Here is a 19,669-nt window from a genome sequence, read left to right as displayed (position 1 = left end):
AATGGACTGATCCCCTAAATTCACTCCTTATCTCTGCAGGTTGGCATGACTTGTGGTGGCCGGGGGACAAGTAGCATTAAGTCTGACCCTTCAGTAGTAGATCATTATGCCTCCACCTTATCAGCTGCTTTGCCAATAAGGGGCTCAAAGGTTTGGTGTCTTGTACTGCCACAGACCTTAGAATGAGCACATTATGTTCCAGTTGTTCCAGATGCAATCTTGCCCATGGTACAATGACTATTGATGCAGCCATCCTGCACAGAACCGGAAGCCAAAGACATTTGAAAGGTTCCAAACCTACCCCCGAGCATACCCGCAAGACTGGAACTTGTCGACACAATGTATGATAGGTGAATTTTGCACAGATGAGTATCAAAGTATATGCCTGTGCACTCGAGTGTCCTTGGGCAATCAAGTGAGAGGTCTTGAGATGCATGACTAACCTACAGGGTGCAACACGTCTGCAAACACTCAGGGTGTCTTCCATCCCCATGGCTGACACACTTCCAACCATCGGGGTCCTACACCCACCACAATCATGGTAGTATAACAGAATATTGTTTCTTGACCTCTTGGTAGTCAGTATTTAATTGGACCCAAGTCACAAGCAATAATAGAAAAATATTACTTTCTTGATTAGGCAACATTTTTCACCAGTACTTTACAAACTATCGTAGATGAAATCCATCTGTAGAAACTAGTGCTGTGCTGAACCCCTTCACCGTGTGTCCAGGGCTATTATTCATCACCAATGCTGCATGGATGATCCAGTAATTCTGTCGTGAATTAATGGGGAGCCCGTTGAACTGCAGCTGCGTCTTAGCCGTGCCCCCACTTTTGTGAACGCTCTTGGCCCGATGTTGATCTTGGATGTGACTCCCATTTATGTCTCACTGTGAGGAATGTTTAGAGATGCGCAAATAGGCATCCAGAAGATCGGCTGATGTCAACGGTTGACGTACGATGAGGTCCATCACAATGGAATCCAGGGATACCATCCTGATCTTTGCGTTCATGATATATTAATTTAACTCCTTGAGGTCCAGGACTGGTCAGAAACCACCTGAAACTTGTCCATTAGGAAGAAGGCAATGGAAGAGGAGATGACCCTGGAATGGCATCGCTTTTCCCTTCCCTCGTGGGGATCAAGGCACAATTACCTGACTGTCTGTGCCATAAATAAAGCTTGGGCGATCCAGGAAGTGCGCTGTATCGTTCATGCCGCGAAGAATTGTGGGGCGGCACAAATGCAGTAGAACCTTCTCCTGCAGGATCTCAGATTGCTTATGCACGTTTGCAATTCGTTGCACCCACAACAGAAGGGACTCCATAGGGTTATGTGCTACAGAGCCGCCCAAATAGCCATATTCAGAGTTGCTGAGGGAAAATGAAGCATGGTTTGATGCACCAATGGCAACACACTACCTGTATAGTGACAGAACAATAAAGCTGACAGAGTTGAGGAGGAGATACTTGTAGGGTACACCCCTCCAATAGGAGGAGCCTCTTTGCCATATGTTTTATTTGGTAAAGTTTAACTTGTGAGCAAAATGATGTCTTGGGAGAACGCCCCTTGCTGGTCAGGACGGAGAAAAGGAAGATGAACGATGAGGTAAGGCTAAGCACTGATTTCACCAAACACTCAAGCTGATTAGTTGATTGGAAGTCTCAGAAAAGGCTGGGCAGTTCATTTGAGGTTGGCGGAGCATTCGTATTGCGAGTGGTTTGCTTCAAGTGTCCAATTCATCCACATACTCAAGAGTGCTTGAAAATGTGCAAGTTGCACACAAAAAAAGGGTGTCAAAGAGCTGCAGGCTGCTCATCATTCGAGAAGCACCAGTCATTGGGGCAATAAAGTGAACAAGTGCCCCCAAAGCCAGTCAATAACACAAAATAACAGAGCGGACCAACGTGCCCGAGAAAGCCAACTTTATTTACTATATTCACACAAGTAAACGGCCGGGAGAAGATACCAAAACATTCAAAACACGCCTCCGTCAGGCCAAGGGGTATAAACCAAAAGAAACACAGGATTTACACAATCATAAAATAGAACATTTTAAAACATGCTTACACAATCATTGGCTGCTCTAATCAAAACCCCTACGTAACCTCGTATATTTAAATCTACCATTGGTCAATCCATTATCTCCAAACCGGTCAAGGCCCACCCCCTTACATATGACATCATTACATGAACATCATCAAGTTAAGATTGTATTGGTTGGGACATCGTTATGCCGACAACATAACAAAAGTCCTGTGAAATTGGCTGCTTCTCACTTTAGTAGCCTCGGACATCGCTTTTATTTATTTGATTGATTTATCTTTATTTTGATATACCACGCCACATGTCCGCAGGTGTTAGGCAGAATCCAGGGCAGCTCCCTTAGGGAGCCCTACACCAGATTAGGACTACAGGTGAGAGCAATAAATCCCCTTTGGTATCGGTCTGTACCACAAAGATTTAGTTGGTAGCTGTGGCTGAGCAGTCAGACTTATCTCAAGAGGGAGATGAGAAGTATTCAGGGTTTACACAACAGGTAGTACAGTACTATAGAGCAAGGAAACACTGACCAAAGCTTGTATTTAAAAAGAGAATATATATTTATTTTATACACTTCTAAGTCAACACATAATCACAATTGGTAAAGTACGTAAAAAATTCAGTCAAGGAAAAGTAAATACAACTCCCTATTCAATTGTAGACAAGTTTGCGGTAGAGTGAAAACTGAGCAAAACGGCACAGTGAAAACCTACTACAAATGGCACTTACGAAAGGGAGGGAAAGCACAAGTTCAACCGAAATATCTTCAGACACCTCCTAGCAACACTTCCCTGAAGTTTTGTGAACAAGTAATGCACAGTAACACTTTAGCAGAAAGATAAGTGAATGAAAACTGAGCAAAATGGCACTACAGTGAACTGATATAAGCCAACGGAACGATCCCGAGAAACTCAAGACGTAGCAACTTCATGATATATGCAAACATAAATCAGATGCCAGGAAGAAATGTATACCTGTGATTTTAAATCTTTAAATGTTTAAATGTTTAAAGGGCTATGTGTAGTGACCAAGTGTCAACTACCCCCCCCCTTTTTTGTTGTTGTTGTACTTGTCTATGTCCACAAAACAATAAAAAATGTTATACCAACAAAAAAAAAAACAGTAGGAAGGAAGAGGGGTTTAGAAGATTCAGGTGCATCAACACATTTCTCATTGAAAACCAAACTAGTGAGAGCAGATCTAACAAATCAGCCAGAGTCCATAGGGCTGAGCCAGAGTCAGTGGTACAGGACCAAGAGCTTAGGAGCAAAAATGTTCTTGCAGCTGCAGTCAAGTCTTTGGTAGTCGAATATTGAAAAGGTAGATGTGAGGTGAAAGACAATGTTAAGAGAGAGGGCGGCCGACCCAACAAGTAGATAAAGGATTTAAAACACCTTTAGGGCTACCACGGAGAAAGGGCGGCCTGGCGGAACAATGTACGTTAAACGTGAAGAAGTGGCTCCTGCGGTGGTGTTTGTTACTGGTAGTTCTAGCAGGTCGAGGGGTCCAGCAGAGGAAGAGAGGCTCTCATTGTGGAAGAAGGTTCTGGTCGCTGCACTACCCAGGGATGAAACCAGCCGCGGTGCTGCCAAACAAAGTTTAAAAGGTACGCTCCTTTTAATCGCGGTTCAGGTCGATAGCTGCCTGGCTATCCGGTCTCCAAGTGCTGGGCACTGTCGATTCGACCAAGGCAGGTCCGAGGAAGCGATAGGTGAACTGATTGACCCCACCAGCTCAAGGGAAGGAGGCTCTTTCGCTGAAGATCTCCTCTCGTCGTGTGGAAGAAAAGTGGTGAGACGATCCGGCAGGGCTTCAAAGGTGGTGTAGATGCTGAAGATGTGTGTGGCTTCTCTCCCCTTCGGTTCCATAGTTCCAGTGGCGACGTCTTGCTCTTCCAGTCCTCAGGACCCTGCTTTTATGCAGAAAGAGACACATTCATACAGCCTAGCTGTCACTCACACAGCAGAGTGGTCTTCTTGGCGGGAGACCCTCCAGCCTATCAGGTTAGAGTGTGACCTGAGTTGCTGTGGCAACTCTGTCCAAGGGTTCTACTCCCCCTCCCAAACAACAGACCCACCCCAGACTCAGAGGCGCCGAAAAGAGGACTTCTTGGCAGAAGCCCGCCAAAAGAGCGAACAAAGGATCCCCGACCTGGGTTAGGAGTTTGGAGTAAGACACGAGAAAGAAATTATATCAAAGTTCTGGCAAATGAAACCTACCGGAGTAAAGTTAATAATAATATAAACCGGCGGTATGTTAGAGACTGTCAGTAAAAGTGTTAGCCTCGAACAATGGGAAAATCCCATAGGGAGATATTTGCAGTCCAATATAAAAGGTAGTAACCACTGCCACCAGCCAGAAACTTTGTAGAGGGGGACTTTAAGGTACCCTCTCAAAAATGAACATAGGGGAAAAACTATTAACCCCTTCCAGTACTTCCATATTAAGATGGGGTGTACTGGTTTAGTTCATAAAGATCGACTAGTAAAGTCAATGGGGACTTTACATGCCCTGGGAGACAGTAGTCAGTCCCAGGGTATGGAGTCTATGTTTGGGGGTCTTTACGACACCCCTGTGTCACTGCACGGAGGGTGCGGTGTACCACATGTGCATAAGGATGGTTCCTATGGGTGAGAGAAAAGATCCCATAGGCATTAAACACAAAAATAGCCTACAACACACATAGCAAAGATGCCTAAGAGTGGGAAAAAGAGTCACACTCTTAGCAGGAAAAAAAGAAACAAACCCTTCAAATCCAGCAAAGCTGCTGGGGAACTCTTTAGGTAAGGGAAATTAGCCATACGTGAGAATTCTCCCTAACAGGCAGCCCGCGACATGCAACACGTCCGGAAGCTGCTGGGGGACTCTTTAGGTAAGGGAAAGAGCCATACGTGAGAATTCTCCCTAACAGCAGGCCACAGGGCACACACATTTCTCCACAATAGCCAAATTAGCGTTTCATGAGAGGGGAGAGATCAAAACATGGCTTGAGAAAAAGTAACAAAAGCACTCCCATCTCTTTTCCGCTGCCGGGCTCCCCGGCATCAAATTATGAATTTAAAGAACATGACCCCATTGTACCATTTCTGGATTCCACAAGCACATGAGCCTTCCATAACAAGGAACAATCTATCGTCTTAACATAGAGTCCTAGGAGAGGGTGTCTCATGGGAATGCATGCAGCTAAGAATCCAACAAGTTGCATTATTTGGCTAAGCGCTCACGTGTAAGCATCATCCAGCAGCAAATATAACAGTCTCAATTATTTTAATTTATTTTAATTGTTTAAACCTTTTTTATATACATTTTATATAAAATACACATATAACTGTTTCATTTTAACAATTTAAAAGTTAACATATCATGATGTAATTTTATATTAAACATCTTCCTGTCTCCTTTCTTTTCTTATTTCAGAATGCGGACTGGATAAAGGTAAGAGAAGGCACACTGTGGTTATCCTTTGTTGACCTGGGAATTTTGGAATGGTCAGTTATTACTGTCATGGATTATTGTAAGAATATGTGTGATATGCAGATGATAGATGCAGTATGTGAGCACCGAGCCTCACCTTGGCCAGCACAGAGTTGAGAGTAGATTGCACTTCATCAGGACCCGTCCCAGTAAATGCGCCGACACCCAACGTCAACTCCTACACGCAACAATCTGATTCTTAGAAAGTATGTATTTGTCGTCACTATACACTTAGCTGTGGCAGCGAGAATGGGAGATAGAGCCCCAATGTACTGGGGACTGTGCACAATCTACATTGTCTTCAATGTCAAGGGATCATGACAAATGCAGTCTTTTTCCTTTCTTGCTGATGTTGGTTTGAAGGAATAAAGGGGCAGTAATTGCATTCAAGTCTCTGCTGAGTGTCTTAAAATAAAAATGTTTCATAAAGAAAATAACAGCAATAACAACGATAGGTTTGCGGCGCTATTATTAAAGATATTGTGCAAAAGACATACTATATGACATGGCCGAAACATGTTCCCTTTCTTTTACAGAGTCGTACAAGCGGCAAGCGACATCAGCAAAATTCACTTATGTTTTACTCTTGTGTAAAGGGTCTCTATATGGTGTTGTGGTGACTGTGCTTGCCTGGAGATTTAAGGTAAGGATAAATGTTGCCAGCACATCTACACTGCTCTGTCCAGCCGTGTGTGCATTTATACGGTTTGGGTGATTACTGTGAATAGAATTGATCGTTGGAGAATTGGCCGCATAATCTTTTTCTGACATCTACATTTTGCTGCATATATATGCAGGGGAGACACCCCGCAACTTCCTATAACCTCAATGCATTAAGTATATCCCTAAAGCCACCACACACACACACATATATATATATATATATATGCAGCAAAACGTGCAATATAAATTGCGACCAACGCGCATGCACAATAATCAACCAATCCCCATTTACACATTAATATTTTACTTCATTGGGCTTATATATAACAAGGGTTTGCAACCTGTATCCCTCCAGGTGTTTTGGGCTGCAACTCCCATGATCCTTTGCCAGTAGTGTATAGGGATACCTCTTGTCAAACTGGCAGGTGCTTCCTAGTAGGTCCATCAAAGTCACGAATCCCCAAACATTTTTTATTTAATTATTGATGTATTCTTCATATGTTTTTAATTTCATGTTGATGTGTTTTTTTATTTGTTTTTTACATACAGTTTTCATTTCTTTTTTAATTTTATGTTGATGTGTTTTTATTAATTGTTTTTTACATACAGTTTTTACATACAGTTTTTCATTTATTTGTTTTTTACATACAGTTTTTCATTTATTTGTTTTTACATACAGTTTTTACATACAGTTTTCATTTATTTTTTATATTACATTGTTTTCTAATTTCCTTCAAAATGTGTTTATGTTTTAATTAGATTTTTAATTGGTTTTGATCAAGGTCAATGTATCACCCTAAGAAATGCAATATTATAGCCATGCCCCATCCCTGCAGTATGTGCTGTGTGGGTCAAAGGCAGGCACGCGGTCCTCAATGGTCGGAATAGCTGCTGCACTATGCAGGCTCCGCTTGCCTGAACAGCTGCTGCGCAGACATGACATACCTGCAAATGTCCAGAATCCAATCAGCCTCCTGAGCTGGGGACATGCATGTGGCATGTGTGTGCGGGAGGTGGCCAGTCTGTGATGTATATAAAAGTGTATCTTTTGATAGATCCAGTTATCTCAAAACAAATACAAGAGGTCGGTGGATCACCTTGAAACATCTTTTAGGAGAACAGAGAAACCTTGAAAGAAAATGGTGGCAAATCTTTGCTAAACCGCAAAGCCCACCAGTGATGGACGAGGTTCCTTGCGATGAGGTTATAGATGTTGTTAATGATACCAACCTTTGACTGCTAATAATTCTGGAAAGAAGTGCTATTTGGATGAGGACCCCTTCAACTGGAAACCAGTGGTAGCTATCGCGAGTGAGATTTGCAGTGGGAGCCCGCTTAACTCTCTCATATACAAGGTTGTTGAGAAAGAGAATGACAATGCTAGCAGCTTCCATGCGCATATGGATGGGCTAGACGGAATCTTCACGCAACAATTTGAGGAACATACCCCTGTTATGGGGAACACTTCATACAATGAAGCCGATGATGTTGTTGGAAATGTAAGTGTGGTGTGAGTAACACATGCTTCTGCTAGCTCTCCCCTTTGAAATGTGAAGCTTAGCAAAATGTTAATATTTTCAACTTTTTCACCAGCAGTTTGTTGAAAAAGCAGTGCAAACGGAACCCGATGCTAGCTCTCCCCCGGCTTCAGCATTGACGCTGCGGCTCAAAACATAGAGAATACAGCTACGTGCAATGTCGGGATGTGTGTAAGGGTTGTCTGTTGGCAGGGGAGTTGCTAAAAGTTGATACAGGGATACAAAAATGAGACTGTTGAAGGGGGTGTTTGTTCAAGGGAGGTTAGCTCAAGCGCAACATGCTCGCCTTGGAAGCAAGACGACACAGAGCGACACAGGTTCGATCCCCGGGTCCATGCTTAGAAACCTCTGGGTATTAAGCGCGTTATACATAACAAATCATATCAAATCAAGGTGTAATGGCTGCTGTAGTAAAATAGAATTTTAAATATGATTATTTTAAGGATTTCCTAGGCCCCCATTATCAGGATCCGCAACAGGATGCGCCTGAATGACTAAATGACTCGTATATGAACCGAAAGGCACTTTCAGAAGAATATGTTACATGGGAGACCCTTGGAGAGTCTTTAATATGTTGAACATTGTTCATTTAATACTCGGGTTGGTGGTACATCCTGCCCCAATTAAAACCAGAAGCAAAAACATACATGAGATACAATGGGCCTCATTAGGACCCTGGCGGAGAGGGTATTACGCCAGCGTAGTGCATGGCGTACCTCTCCGCCATACTACGAGTTCCCGTAGCGCCATGGAGGTTTTCTCCGCCTGGTTTTACCAGCCGGAGAAAACCATGGCGCTACGGGACCTCGTTGTTAATTACGCCACCGTATTTTACGGTGGCGTAATTAACTCCTTCCCCACTCCCATTATACCCTATGGGGCAAAAATGGGAATGGGGAAGGGCAGAATGGGGATTGGGGATTTACCGCTCCGCCGAGGTCGGAATGGGGCGGTAAATCCGCCAACCCCCATGGCGCTATCGGCGGCTTTCCGCCATGCTTCGCGGTGCATTTAGCACCGCGAAGTCCGCCTGGGTCGTAATGAGGCCCAATGTAACTTCAGTCTTTCAGAGGAAATGGTGCATAACAAGCACACAGGCACCTCTAAAAGTGAAAGTCAGACTGGGATTGTATTTTCAAAGTCTTGGGTCTTCTCATGAAAGAAAAATGTACTCTTCTGAAAATGGACTTTCCTAATCTTCCCCCGAAGGTGACCCCTGAACATGTATTGACAGTTTTGCGGAACCTTTATGCTGTGGGATGCAACTGAAAAAAGCCTTCATGACTGTGTTGTTGCTCTGTTTCTTCTTCTTTAATAGGGTCTTGGGGGACCTCGCAGCATATTGATTTTGTTTTTTATTTTGAAGTGGGTTTTACGGATGTAGATTAGGCTGGTGTGGTAGGTCAGAACGAGGAGACAGACCAGTTTTTAAAGTCATAAGTGAAAAAGGCCTCACAATCCCTCGTCTATGGGTCTCCCTGCCCAACCATACTAACTGTGGTGCTCTTAGTCTCTGGTGAAGTCCAAAAAATAAACAATCTGTCTCCATCCAAATCTCAGCTGCTCTGTCCCTACCACTGATACAAAATAACCAAAGGCCAAGAGAAAGACCCCCTTCTCCTGGATACGCTTTAGTAGACAATCTTGCAGTACTCTTTAGTTACCTCATGGATTAATCGGTTCAGTTCTTCTTGGGCGCCTTTCCAAGTCTTTTGTTCCCCTTTTCGTTTCTTCGTAGACTTCTCTTCTTCAGGATTATTAGCTTAGAAATCCTGATACAATGATATGATATGATAGTTTATTTATATAGCGCCTATACACAATGTGTTTCAAAGCGCTTCAAGGCAAGGGAGGGAACAAGGGAAAATACAATGACATTCTTACAGGCCATGAACAGTAAGGATGTGAAATTAACTATCGTACTCGGCCTGATGACATTTCAGAGCCAAGACATAGATAAGGAAGGGAGGGGGAGAGTGGGAAGGAAATGGAAACAGACAGGCGACTACCGTACTAGGCCTGACGACATTTCTGGTAGAGCCGGAGAAAAACAAAAGGTGAGGGGTGCAGAAAGGGAGGGGAGGAACAAAACAAGCGACTATCATACTAGGCCTGACGACATTTCAGATAGTGCTGGAGGGATGGTGGGGAGGAAAAAACAGTAATGGGAGGGTGGAGGAAACAGACGAGGTTGCTATCATATTAGGTCCAGGGACAATTCTGATAGAGTAAGTGCATAGAAGAAAGTAAGGGGAGGAGATAGGAAAAGGGAGAAGGGAAAGGAGGAGAGAACAGAGAGTTAGCAGTTAAAGGAGTGGAGAAGCAAGAGCCTCATTATGACCCTGACGGACCAGAAACAACGGTAGCGGTAAATCCACCGCCACCCTCGTTTCCAGACCGGCTGATTCCGAGGTCTGCAGGAGGGAGGTGTCGCTCCAGGTCTGACCTGGTGGGAGTAACACCACCCGCTTGCAGGCAGAAATGGAAACACCAGCTTTGTCATAGATGGAACCAGTGTTTCCATTGTCCCCATCCCATGGAGTCCTCTGGGACTCCATGGGGTTGGGGATTTACGGAATTCCGCCTGCGGAATTACTGGATCACCGGGGTTGTAATGCCCTGGGGATTCCGGCAATCACAGAGCCGGAATGGTATTTCGGGTCCAGCGGCAGCCTGCCGGTTTTTCCGGCATGGCTGCTGCCGGACTCGTAATGAGGCCCAATGTCTTTCTTAGACGTTGCTAAAAGCCTTTTCTTCTCAGGTTCTGCCGGGCATACTGAATCCCTCTTTATCTGGTTCTTATTGTCCGTGGTTTCTCTAGAGCCTTCATTCCTTATGAATAAGACAGTTTATGTTAAGATTCTTTGCTTCTGGTTCACTGTATTTGTCCTTCAGATTATTATAGCTAACCCACTGGTTATTCTTGATCCCTTGTTCAGTTCTTATTTTACTGAGGTGAGTGCAATGGGTTTCACACTGGTGCTCGTTCTTCTTAACTTCTTGCCACTGACTGGAACGAGTAGGCTGAGTGCCCTAGGGTGTCTCACTCTTCTGGATTTCAAATCACTCACTGGGATGACTAGGCTGGGTCCCAGAGTGTTTCTCACTCTTGTGAGGCAGGCATGGTATCAAAAGATAGACACAGTCTGGGCCCTATTCTAATCCAGGTGTTAAGTACCGAAAAGGACGTTAAAAGGCTTAACAACCTTTTCGGTACTTAAGACCTATTCTGAAGGAATGCATGTGGCGGTTGCTAGGATGGGTTGGAAACCAACCTAGCAACCGCCACATTCGTAAACTGGCTTTTTGGAAGGCTATTCTTGTGGCACACCAGCAGTTTAATATATGCGCTAAACTAGCACACATACATGGTACCCTTTTGGTGGCCTTACACTGGAGGAATGCCACAAGAAGCCTTGTTTGTTGTAAATGAAAGGGTTCATATACACCCGTGTGTTGTATAAGTACACTTTCCTATACACCAAAGTAAGCAGCTTCAATATCCTGCAATGTTGAAGCTGCTCACTTTGTGTACAGGAACGTGTTCATACACACCTGTGTTCTCTGCAGCATTTTTGTAAAATAATGACTATGTTGTTATTTTACAAAAAGGCTGCCGAGATTGGATTGCGCCCGTTATAACTAAAAACAGGCGCAATCCACACAGTGCACTGTTGTGCTCTACGAGGACGCCCACTGAGAATTGTAGTGGAGCCTGGGCGTCCTCTTTTGGCCCAGTGAATCGTGCTGTTGAGCACCTTCACTGCGCCAAGTTGACAATAAGGGCTCAGACAGAAGGATACAAGTTCAAAAACCTTTATTTGGTCACATGGGATGGCATAATACCTAATTAGCCCTACTTCTAACTGGGAGTACAATCAAACAGTAACATAAATGAAGAATAGTCTACGTCTATCACTCAAAACAAAAAGGCTGTCAGTGTCAATCCTACGCTTGCCCTCACTCTATAGACTAGCATTGTGCAAGAGAATGGATAAACATAAACAGTGTGTAAAAGTAATAAGCGGATGGCATTGGAGCTTTCTCGCAACTCCCTCTCCCAAGTTCAGGACACTGGGATTTATCAAAATTCCAAATAATGTTCAAAAGTTCACAATAACTTCTGAAGCTCTTCTCTGGGTTTTCTTTCTCCCAGACTCAGAGCCCCTTTTCATCAACTCCTCTTGGTTTCCAAGGTTCACTCTCAAATGGTTTCACCTTTCAACTGATTTCGCAAAGTTCGCTTTTAAATGGTTTCCACAAAGTACCCTTTCAAATCAAATCTTTAAACTCCAAGTCCAATTCACACATATATTATTTATTTCATGGGGGTTCCCTTCCGCATTCTTCATATCACTCCTCGAGGGTATTTTACGGTTCACTGAGGTTCTCCCTGGGCCGTGGAGCTGTTGTCAGACCACACGGTCCACCCATGACAGGTCGCGCAACCCGGGCCCCTGGGGTCTAGCTTCACACCTCCTTTCCACCTTCTCATAAATGGCTTTCATCATAGTTGTATATCAGAGATGTTTTCCGAAAGCATGGTTTTGCTTTCCCCTATGCGCGACCACTCTGATACTTAGTATCGCTTTCTTCCTGCTTTGCTTTCACACTGTTTCCTTTTCCATGCCACTTTCACACTGTTTCCTTTCCCATGCCACTTGCACACTGTTTCCTTTCCCATGCCACTTGCACACTGTTTCCTTTCCCATGCCACTTGCACACTGTTTCCTTTCCCATGCCACTTGCACACTGTTTCCTTTCCCATGCCACTTGCACACTGTTTCCTTTTCCATGCCACTTGCACACTGTTTCCTTTCCCATGCCACTTGCACACTCTACTTTATCTGCTGTCTTTTCCTTGCCGCTTCCACATTCTAACATTACTGTTTTCTAACTTTACTCATCATCTCTTTCTTTCTCGTGCCGCTTGCCCACTTTACTTTCAGCTGCTTTTCTTTTTTGTGGCATTCACACACTTTTACTTGAAACTGCTCTTCATTTCCGTGCCGCTTGCATGCTTCACCTTTTCATCTCTCAACTCCAGACTCACACCTGCACCGGGTTTCTCTTGCTTTCAGAAACTCACCGGTCAGCATGATGCTGCTCACGATGTCCCCTTCCTTCTTCCAGCATTGAGGTCAGGGTCTCTCCTCATGCGCCTGGGCTATTCCTGGGGTCTGTATCCCACCCAGGGAAATGAGCACTTTGCTTGACGCCACCAACAGGATTCAGAACTCTGGCTCCTTGGAGACATGGCTACCTCGCCATGCTCTGACCCTCACCAAACAACGGGGTAGTTCTTCGGCGTCCCGTTCTCCACTGGGTACCTCTGGGCTGCTCTGCTGCTTTCAGGCATTCTGCTCCCACTGCTAGTGGGTTTGTTTGTCTGCCTGTGTCCTTTTTATACTTCCATGCAAGGTTGATATGCTGCAGGTGATAGTAGTCCGTTTTAAGTGCTTGACTTTGCCTGACCTCGTTAGAGGGGCATCTGTACTGAGCGTGTAGGTTTGCCTTTGTTCTCTTCCTCTTCGCAGTACTATAATGGTTTTTCCCATAGGAAGCCTGCATAGCTCCTTGCTCTCTCTTCCTTGTCTCAGTACTTGGGTGAAATAGTGGAGACTGGGTGTCTTGGGATTGATAATAGCCTATGAGGGCTGAGGGGATGTCATGTAGGGGATATTGGAAAAGGGAAGATACCATGTCTCATCCTCAGGTATTCCCTCCCCAATCCCTGAGGACCCTCCACCCAGGTCATCCTCCCTTGCTAGTTCAACCCCAGGGTCGGGATCCAAAAGCGATGGCCATCCTCTGACCACCTGCATAGAGGATCCAAGGGGAGTAGGAAGGGGAAAACCCTTAGGTCTTTCACACTCTTGTTAACCTCAGACCACTCACTGGAACGAGTGGGCTCAGTCAAACAGTGTTTCTCACTCTTCTTAACTTCAGACCACTCACTGGGACGAGTGGGCTCAGTCAAACAGTGTTCCTCACTCTTCTTAATTTAGAAATCCTCACAGGAACGAGTAGGTTGATAGTGCTCTTTACCGCTGCGTTCCATCCCGGGTCTCCCGCCATTCCCGTTACCTTGGTTCTTATGGGTTGGCCTCACTGGGCCTGTTTTCAGGATTGGTTCTTCATGCATCGCCAGGAAGGCTACGCTTCTCACTCCGACTCCATCTGTTTCTTCTCCACGAATCTGCGGTACCAATGCTCCCGCGGTCTCTGTATTGTTGCTGGACTGAACAGTCCACTTCTAATGGATCATGCCACCACTCGTGCCTGGTTCTCTCTCTTGGAGTTTTCCCACCCTCTCTTTGTCGAACTTTGCCTTCTTAGGCACTTCTTGCTGACAACATCTTGTGACTTCCTCCCGATGTAGGATCTCTTGATCTCCCTCAGCATTCACGGCTCGACTGAATTGAATCACTTGGGTTTTACTTCTCAATGCTCATAGTCCTTCTTCCCTTTTTATGATAGGTCGCTGGGTCCTCCCGAGTGGAGGATTATAGTCTGTCCTCTCTTTTAGTTGATCACTCTACATTATTTGTTCACTCTTCTTCGCCACAGTATTATTGATTCCCAAACATTGAGCAATTGATATTACTCGCTCTCCATACTTCTTCACGGTTTTAATATTTTGTTCCTCAAGTGAAATCTTGTGTCTCATATTACAATAACAAACAGTGGCTTGCTTTGATGTATTTCTCTGAAGCCCTGGTATTACTGTTTCCAAAGAAAGGTTTTTTGGGAGTTCCTCTGCGGAACCGGAGTCCTTGTCCCTCAGAAGAGAGTTTCTCCCTCTGATGTCCCGCTTACCGCCACCCTAGGGGGAATGTTGCGTAGCGGGCTCAACTCCCTAGCCTCACAAGGAAAGGCTCCTCCCTGGGGAGAAGGACTGAATCCTGCGGTTCATCACACTGGACACTTGATGTTTCATCTGTTGCAAATCATGTTGTGCCCTTATATTTATTCGATCCTACAGCTCTCTGAATACAGAGCCCATCACAGCAGTAGTGATCTTCTTTGCCACAGATGTCCCATGTTGCTTGGCCACCTGTAACCCCCTTTTCAAGAATGGTATGGCTCTTCTGAATAAGCTTTTAAATATTCTACCCAAACTAGATCTGTACATGTCTGACGCCCGTGAAGGCTGTCATGCCATGGCCTGCTGGACCATATAACAAGCCTTGCAAAGGGATGGCTTCTGATAGATTTGGGCTCCACCGTGATCAACAGTTACAACTCTGTCAAGGGTGCATTTGGTTTTGGGATTACCCTTCCAAACTTGAATGAGACCAGAGCTGCATTGTCATCCATTCTCACAATGCTGAAGGCATCAAAAGGTTCTTTACAGATGGCCACAAAGTTCGTATTAAAATACTGAATTTTCACAATCTTGTGTTAAAAACCTTGATCTGCATCTGCCTGACCAGGACACATTACTACCATCCGACAATGACACTCTACGATCGGTACGGGGAAAGACGGTAAATTGCGGTGTTAATATCAGCATTGCTCTTGTCGTGCAGATCAAAGTCATCTACATTCTGTACTGTTCCTAAAACCCTAACGATGTTTCCAGTACAGTTGAATTTGATATCGGGATCCGGGGCTACAAGAAATGCTTCCCTCAAAGAGCTTTCTAGAGTCATTTTTAAGTCACTATGCATCTCGACGTTTGCAAGGACATTGTTCATGATCTTGATGATGTCGGATATGCTCTGGTAATGTCCATGCGGGTATGTCCTGTGTAGTATTTCATAACCTCATTATGGCGGATGTGAATTCTGCTAAACTTCTTGAAAAAGTGTTTGTGATACAGGGATACTGGACCCCGGTGCATCTTTCAATGAGCCTTTTAAATCTACAGGATTCTACTGTTTTACTGTGTAATGGGGGCGTGATTGTTTGGAAAACTGTCCACGGAGGAGTTTGATAGAAAGGGGATATTAAAAAAATGTACACAAATATATTTCAGATTTTCTCCATTTTTGGGACACACACTTTTAGGTCCTTTAGGGAGCCAGCCAAAATCCAACTACTGAAAGTGGCTATCCAGCCGTCCTGTTGCTCCTCTGCCTCCCATTGCAATAACCTTCTCTACGTGGTGTTTATTTTAAAATGTTTTTAGTGGCATTTCTTAATTGCAGCACATGTGAGTACATCGTCAGCATTTGGTGCCATACATTCCAGTGTAAACAAAAGGAAGAAAAGAGGCAAGAAAGATTACATAAACCAAACAGAGTAACAGAACAACAATAACTGTCTCCTTACATTAGGTCTTGCTGTGAGCAATTGGGGAACATCATTGAGGGGGTGAGGAGATGATATTTTATGTGTAGCAAAGGTTGAAGAGGTGTCCGGTTTTGATTTATTGCATTCAGTGCTTATATCCGTGGCTCAGGAGGGTGTGACTGTTCAGGGGGGGGGTTTATCGTCCGAAGTCTGGAACATATCCCATACTAGTAGTTTCCATGTCTCAAACGTTGCACTTGTCCCGTCCTCTGACCTGGAGATTCCTCCCCCCCATGTTCTGGATTCCGCTTCTGTCCAGCGTTCGAATTCCCTATACCATACATTATATTGTGGCCCCCGTGGTTGTTTCCACGCCATCACTGTAGTTCTTTTGGCTAGTAGGCATGCCATGTCCATAAACTTAGTTATATGCTTCATCTTGGCTGTCCTTGGGTAGGTTCTTTGGGGGACCAATCATATCTGGCTACTCCCGCCCTTCTGCAGGCTTGCTCAATTTTGGTCCATAAGCCGTGCAACTTCGTGCACTCCCAGAACATGTGTATCAGTCCTGCCCCCGTTATCCCACACCATGGGCATAATGGTTGGATTTGCTTGTTGAATTTGACCACCTTGTTCGGGGTCATGTAGGTGTGATAGATTACATTCAGTTGAATCAGTCTGAATCTCGCATTCCGGGATACTTCTTTGGGAAATGCTAGCGCTCTCTCTCATTCCCTTTCGTCTATGTCCGCCCGAAGGTCCGTTTCCCATATTCACTTGAGTGCATCACTCCGGGGGTTGGGTCTTTCAGTTAGCTGGCTGTATATTCTAGAGACCACCCATCATCCATCTCCTAGGTTATACATTAATGTTAGCAGAGTGTCTGTTGCTGGTTCTTCAGGCCAGTCTACCCATTTTACCTGAGCAGCTCTCTTGACCCTCTAGTACCACAAGAACTGTCCTTTAGGGAGCCCCGCACGGGACTGCAGGGTGGTGAAGTCTCTCACAACGCCTCACGTTAGCGAGGTCAGTTGTATACTTGCACACATCTGTGGCCAGCGGGACTTCCGGCGAGTAGGAGTGTTCTAAGTGCAATAGTGTTTTGGTCCTGTGCCAGACTTGTCTCCCCAGAGTTCCTAGCATGGGCATGTTTTTCAGGCACCCGGCTGGGACCCAGATCAGTTCCTTTAACTGTACAGGGGCCACCAAGTAGTGCAGCAGTTCGGTTTCAGACGCAGCGTCATCTGATAGCCAGCAGGTGACGAAGCTAAGTTGGGCAGCCAAATAGTATCTTTCTAAGTCTGGAAGTTGTATGCCTCCTGCCCTGTATGGTAGGGTGATGTGTTAAGGGATAGTTTGTGGCGCCCCACTCCCCCAGAGGAAATCTCTAATCACTGTCTCCAATAATCGGAAGAAGGAGGCCTTGATATAGTAGCAAACATTCTGAAAGTAGTACAAGAATCTCGGGAGTATGATCATTTTAACCATAGATGCCCTGCCCATCATGGACAGTGGTAGTTTTGACCAGAACTTAATGAAATTGCGCACTCCTTTGACTATGGCCCAGTATTGCCACGAAGAGGCTCATAGGAAACATGAAGAGCACTAGACCGTCATCCACAACAGGTGTTGAAGTTACACGGAGGCAGGACCAGCTCTACATAAGCGACACTGAGAATGTACTCGACATCTTCCAGCAAGGGACCCAGGAGTTCCCAATCACAGCCAACAAAGAAGCAAGTGGTGCGGCAGATGCTGGAGAGAAGCTGTGGCAGTATGAAGGAGGTCTAGCAGGAATAGACCTCTCCACCAGATCTGCAGAGAAGAGCGGTGGTGTGACCATAGCTGGCTGAAAATTGAATGAAAAAAAGAAATTAGAAAGGGGCTGGGCTTCGCGCCTTATGTTCAACCCTCTGAGGAGCTCCTGTCAGTTTGACAAAGGTATCCCTTTTTACGTGTCTGTGTTTTCTTGGGCTGATGGGAATTGTATTCCAAAATGTCTGGAAAGTTAAAGGCCAAATGTTACAGAACACTGCAATATGACATCATGCAACTCTGCGGGGTAGCGGCATGCTCTTGGTAGGGCTAGGACTTGTGTGATTAGGCCAGCAGGATTATATATGCAATGCTGGGACCTTGAAGTAAATACAGAAAGTGCAGATGCATTGAAGTGTTGATGTCAGGAATAAGTAGGCCATGGGGTGTCAGCGGATGGAGGGAGGTGAAGATGAAGCGTGGGGTTTTACTTCCTTGCTTTATGCTTGTAAGGTAATCCAGCGGCACATATACAGACCCGTATATAAGATTTATGCGCAAGCAGCCTCAGTTTGGAAATTCCATCCAGACCTTGAAGGATATCTAATTAAATATCCTAGTAGATCTCTGCGAAATGAATTCATGAGGTTTGGTTTAAAGGACAAATGAGATTTTAAACATGAGGCACTTGAATGGGCTAGAAGGGAAGGAGTGTAGATTCTGTGAGTCGACGGAAGTCGCTTCAGCACTTATTACTTGTATGCAAACCTCTACTTCCAGAGAATCTTGTATTTTTCTAACTTTGTGTACTCAACTTCATGCGTTAAGCGTGAGTTATTATGGTTCACAATGCTTCATGGGAACACAATTGGCTAAAGATCAGAATTATTTCCTCTCTAAAAAATGTGTGTGGTTGGACCTAACAATGTGTCATGATTATTGAGTTGATAAATTTGATATACTTAGGCTTACATTTTGAGAACTATGTTTATTTGTCGCTTTTTTCAATCATTGAAACTAATTTTAAATCTTGTGTGAAAAGTTTTTCTGTTTAAAAAAAAGATATGTCTATATTTCATGTTAAGTATTTATGAATAATTGAAAATTTGTATATTTGAATTTGCATTCCAATTTTGTAAAGGTTTATATAAACCGAAAACAAATAAATAAATAAATAAATATAGACCCTGGTGGATGCTGAAATTAGCCTCAGAGAAGAGGAGGCTACACTCAATTTCCCTCTGTAGCAGCTTTAGAGACGTGCAGTCTCTGTCTGCTGCTGCTGCACATGGGGTACAAGGACCCAGTGGGGGATTCCTGGCCAGATAATCTTCTGTCATTGTTTGTTTTGCTTTGTAGGTGTGCATGGCAACATGATACAGTTGTGGGTTCAGAGAGATTGGTAGTGTCATGCGCAGAGCTTCGGGTTGATTTGGACAGGCTTGGATCAGATAGGCAGCTACGTGAGGAACTATTTTTAGTTTGGCGGCGTGGAATCGCGGAGGGCAGCGAGGAGGGTGTTGCCCCAGTGGAAGTGGAAGTGGCTGCACCAAAATAAGGCATTTAGACAATTTAATTCCTCTCAAGACAGGTCACCAAAGAGTCAACTTACATTAACTGACCCAGTGGTTAGAGTGCAAACAATTTGTTTGAGTTTTTGTGTTGACATGTATCATGTGTATCCTTGGTGGACACACCAGCCAATCAGAGTGCTCTGAGCGCTGCCATGATTTGCTGGTGCTCCCTCAGCCCAGCATGACTCTTCCCGCTTCCCCCTGCATCTTGGTCCCTCCTCACTTGCCACACTGTGCCTTATTGCGCACCTTCCTCACCCAGCATTCTTCTGTGAACGGCCACAATGGAAATGGAAAAAATAGTCTTGTCAATGGGATCCCTTTTCCTTCTGTGGCCATGTTGGATTGGGCCCAAATCCCTTTTTCAGTAGGGCTACTTG

At 44.7% G+C, this 19,669-nt stretch overlaps 1 gene segment (V, D, J or C); it reads left to right on the top strand.

The window, feature by feature from the left end:
* The window catches only part of LOC138580103 (T cell receptor beta constant 2-like), a 54,724-nt gene that overhangs the window by 23,470 nt on the left and 11,585 nt on the right, over positions 1 to 19,669 (top strand). The window contains 2 exon segments of the C gene segment in view: positions 5,465 to 5,482; positions 6,058 to 6,164. Coding sequence covers positions 5,465 to 5,482; positions 6,058 to 6,164 — 125 coding nt within the window.

Source organism: Ambystoma mexicanum, chromosome 3p (genome assembly GCF_040938575.1).
Source record: "Ambystoma mexicanum isolate Mex_15411 chromosome 3p, UKY_AmexF1_1, whole genome shotgun sequence".
Classification (NCBI taxonomy): Eukaryota; Metazoa; Chordata; class Amphibia; order Caudata; family Ambystomatidae; genus Ambystoma; species Ambystoma mexicanum.
This window is presented reverse-complemented; position numbering and strand designations above follow the sequence as displayed.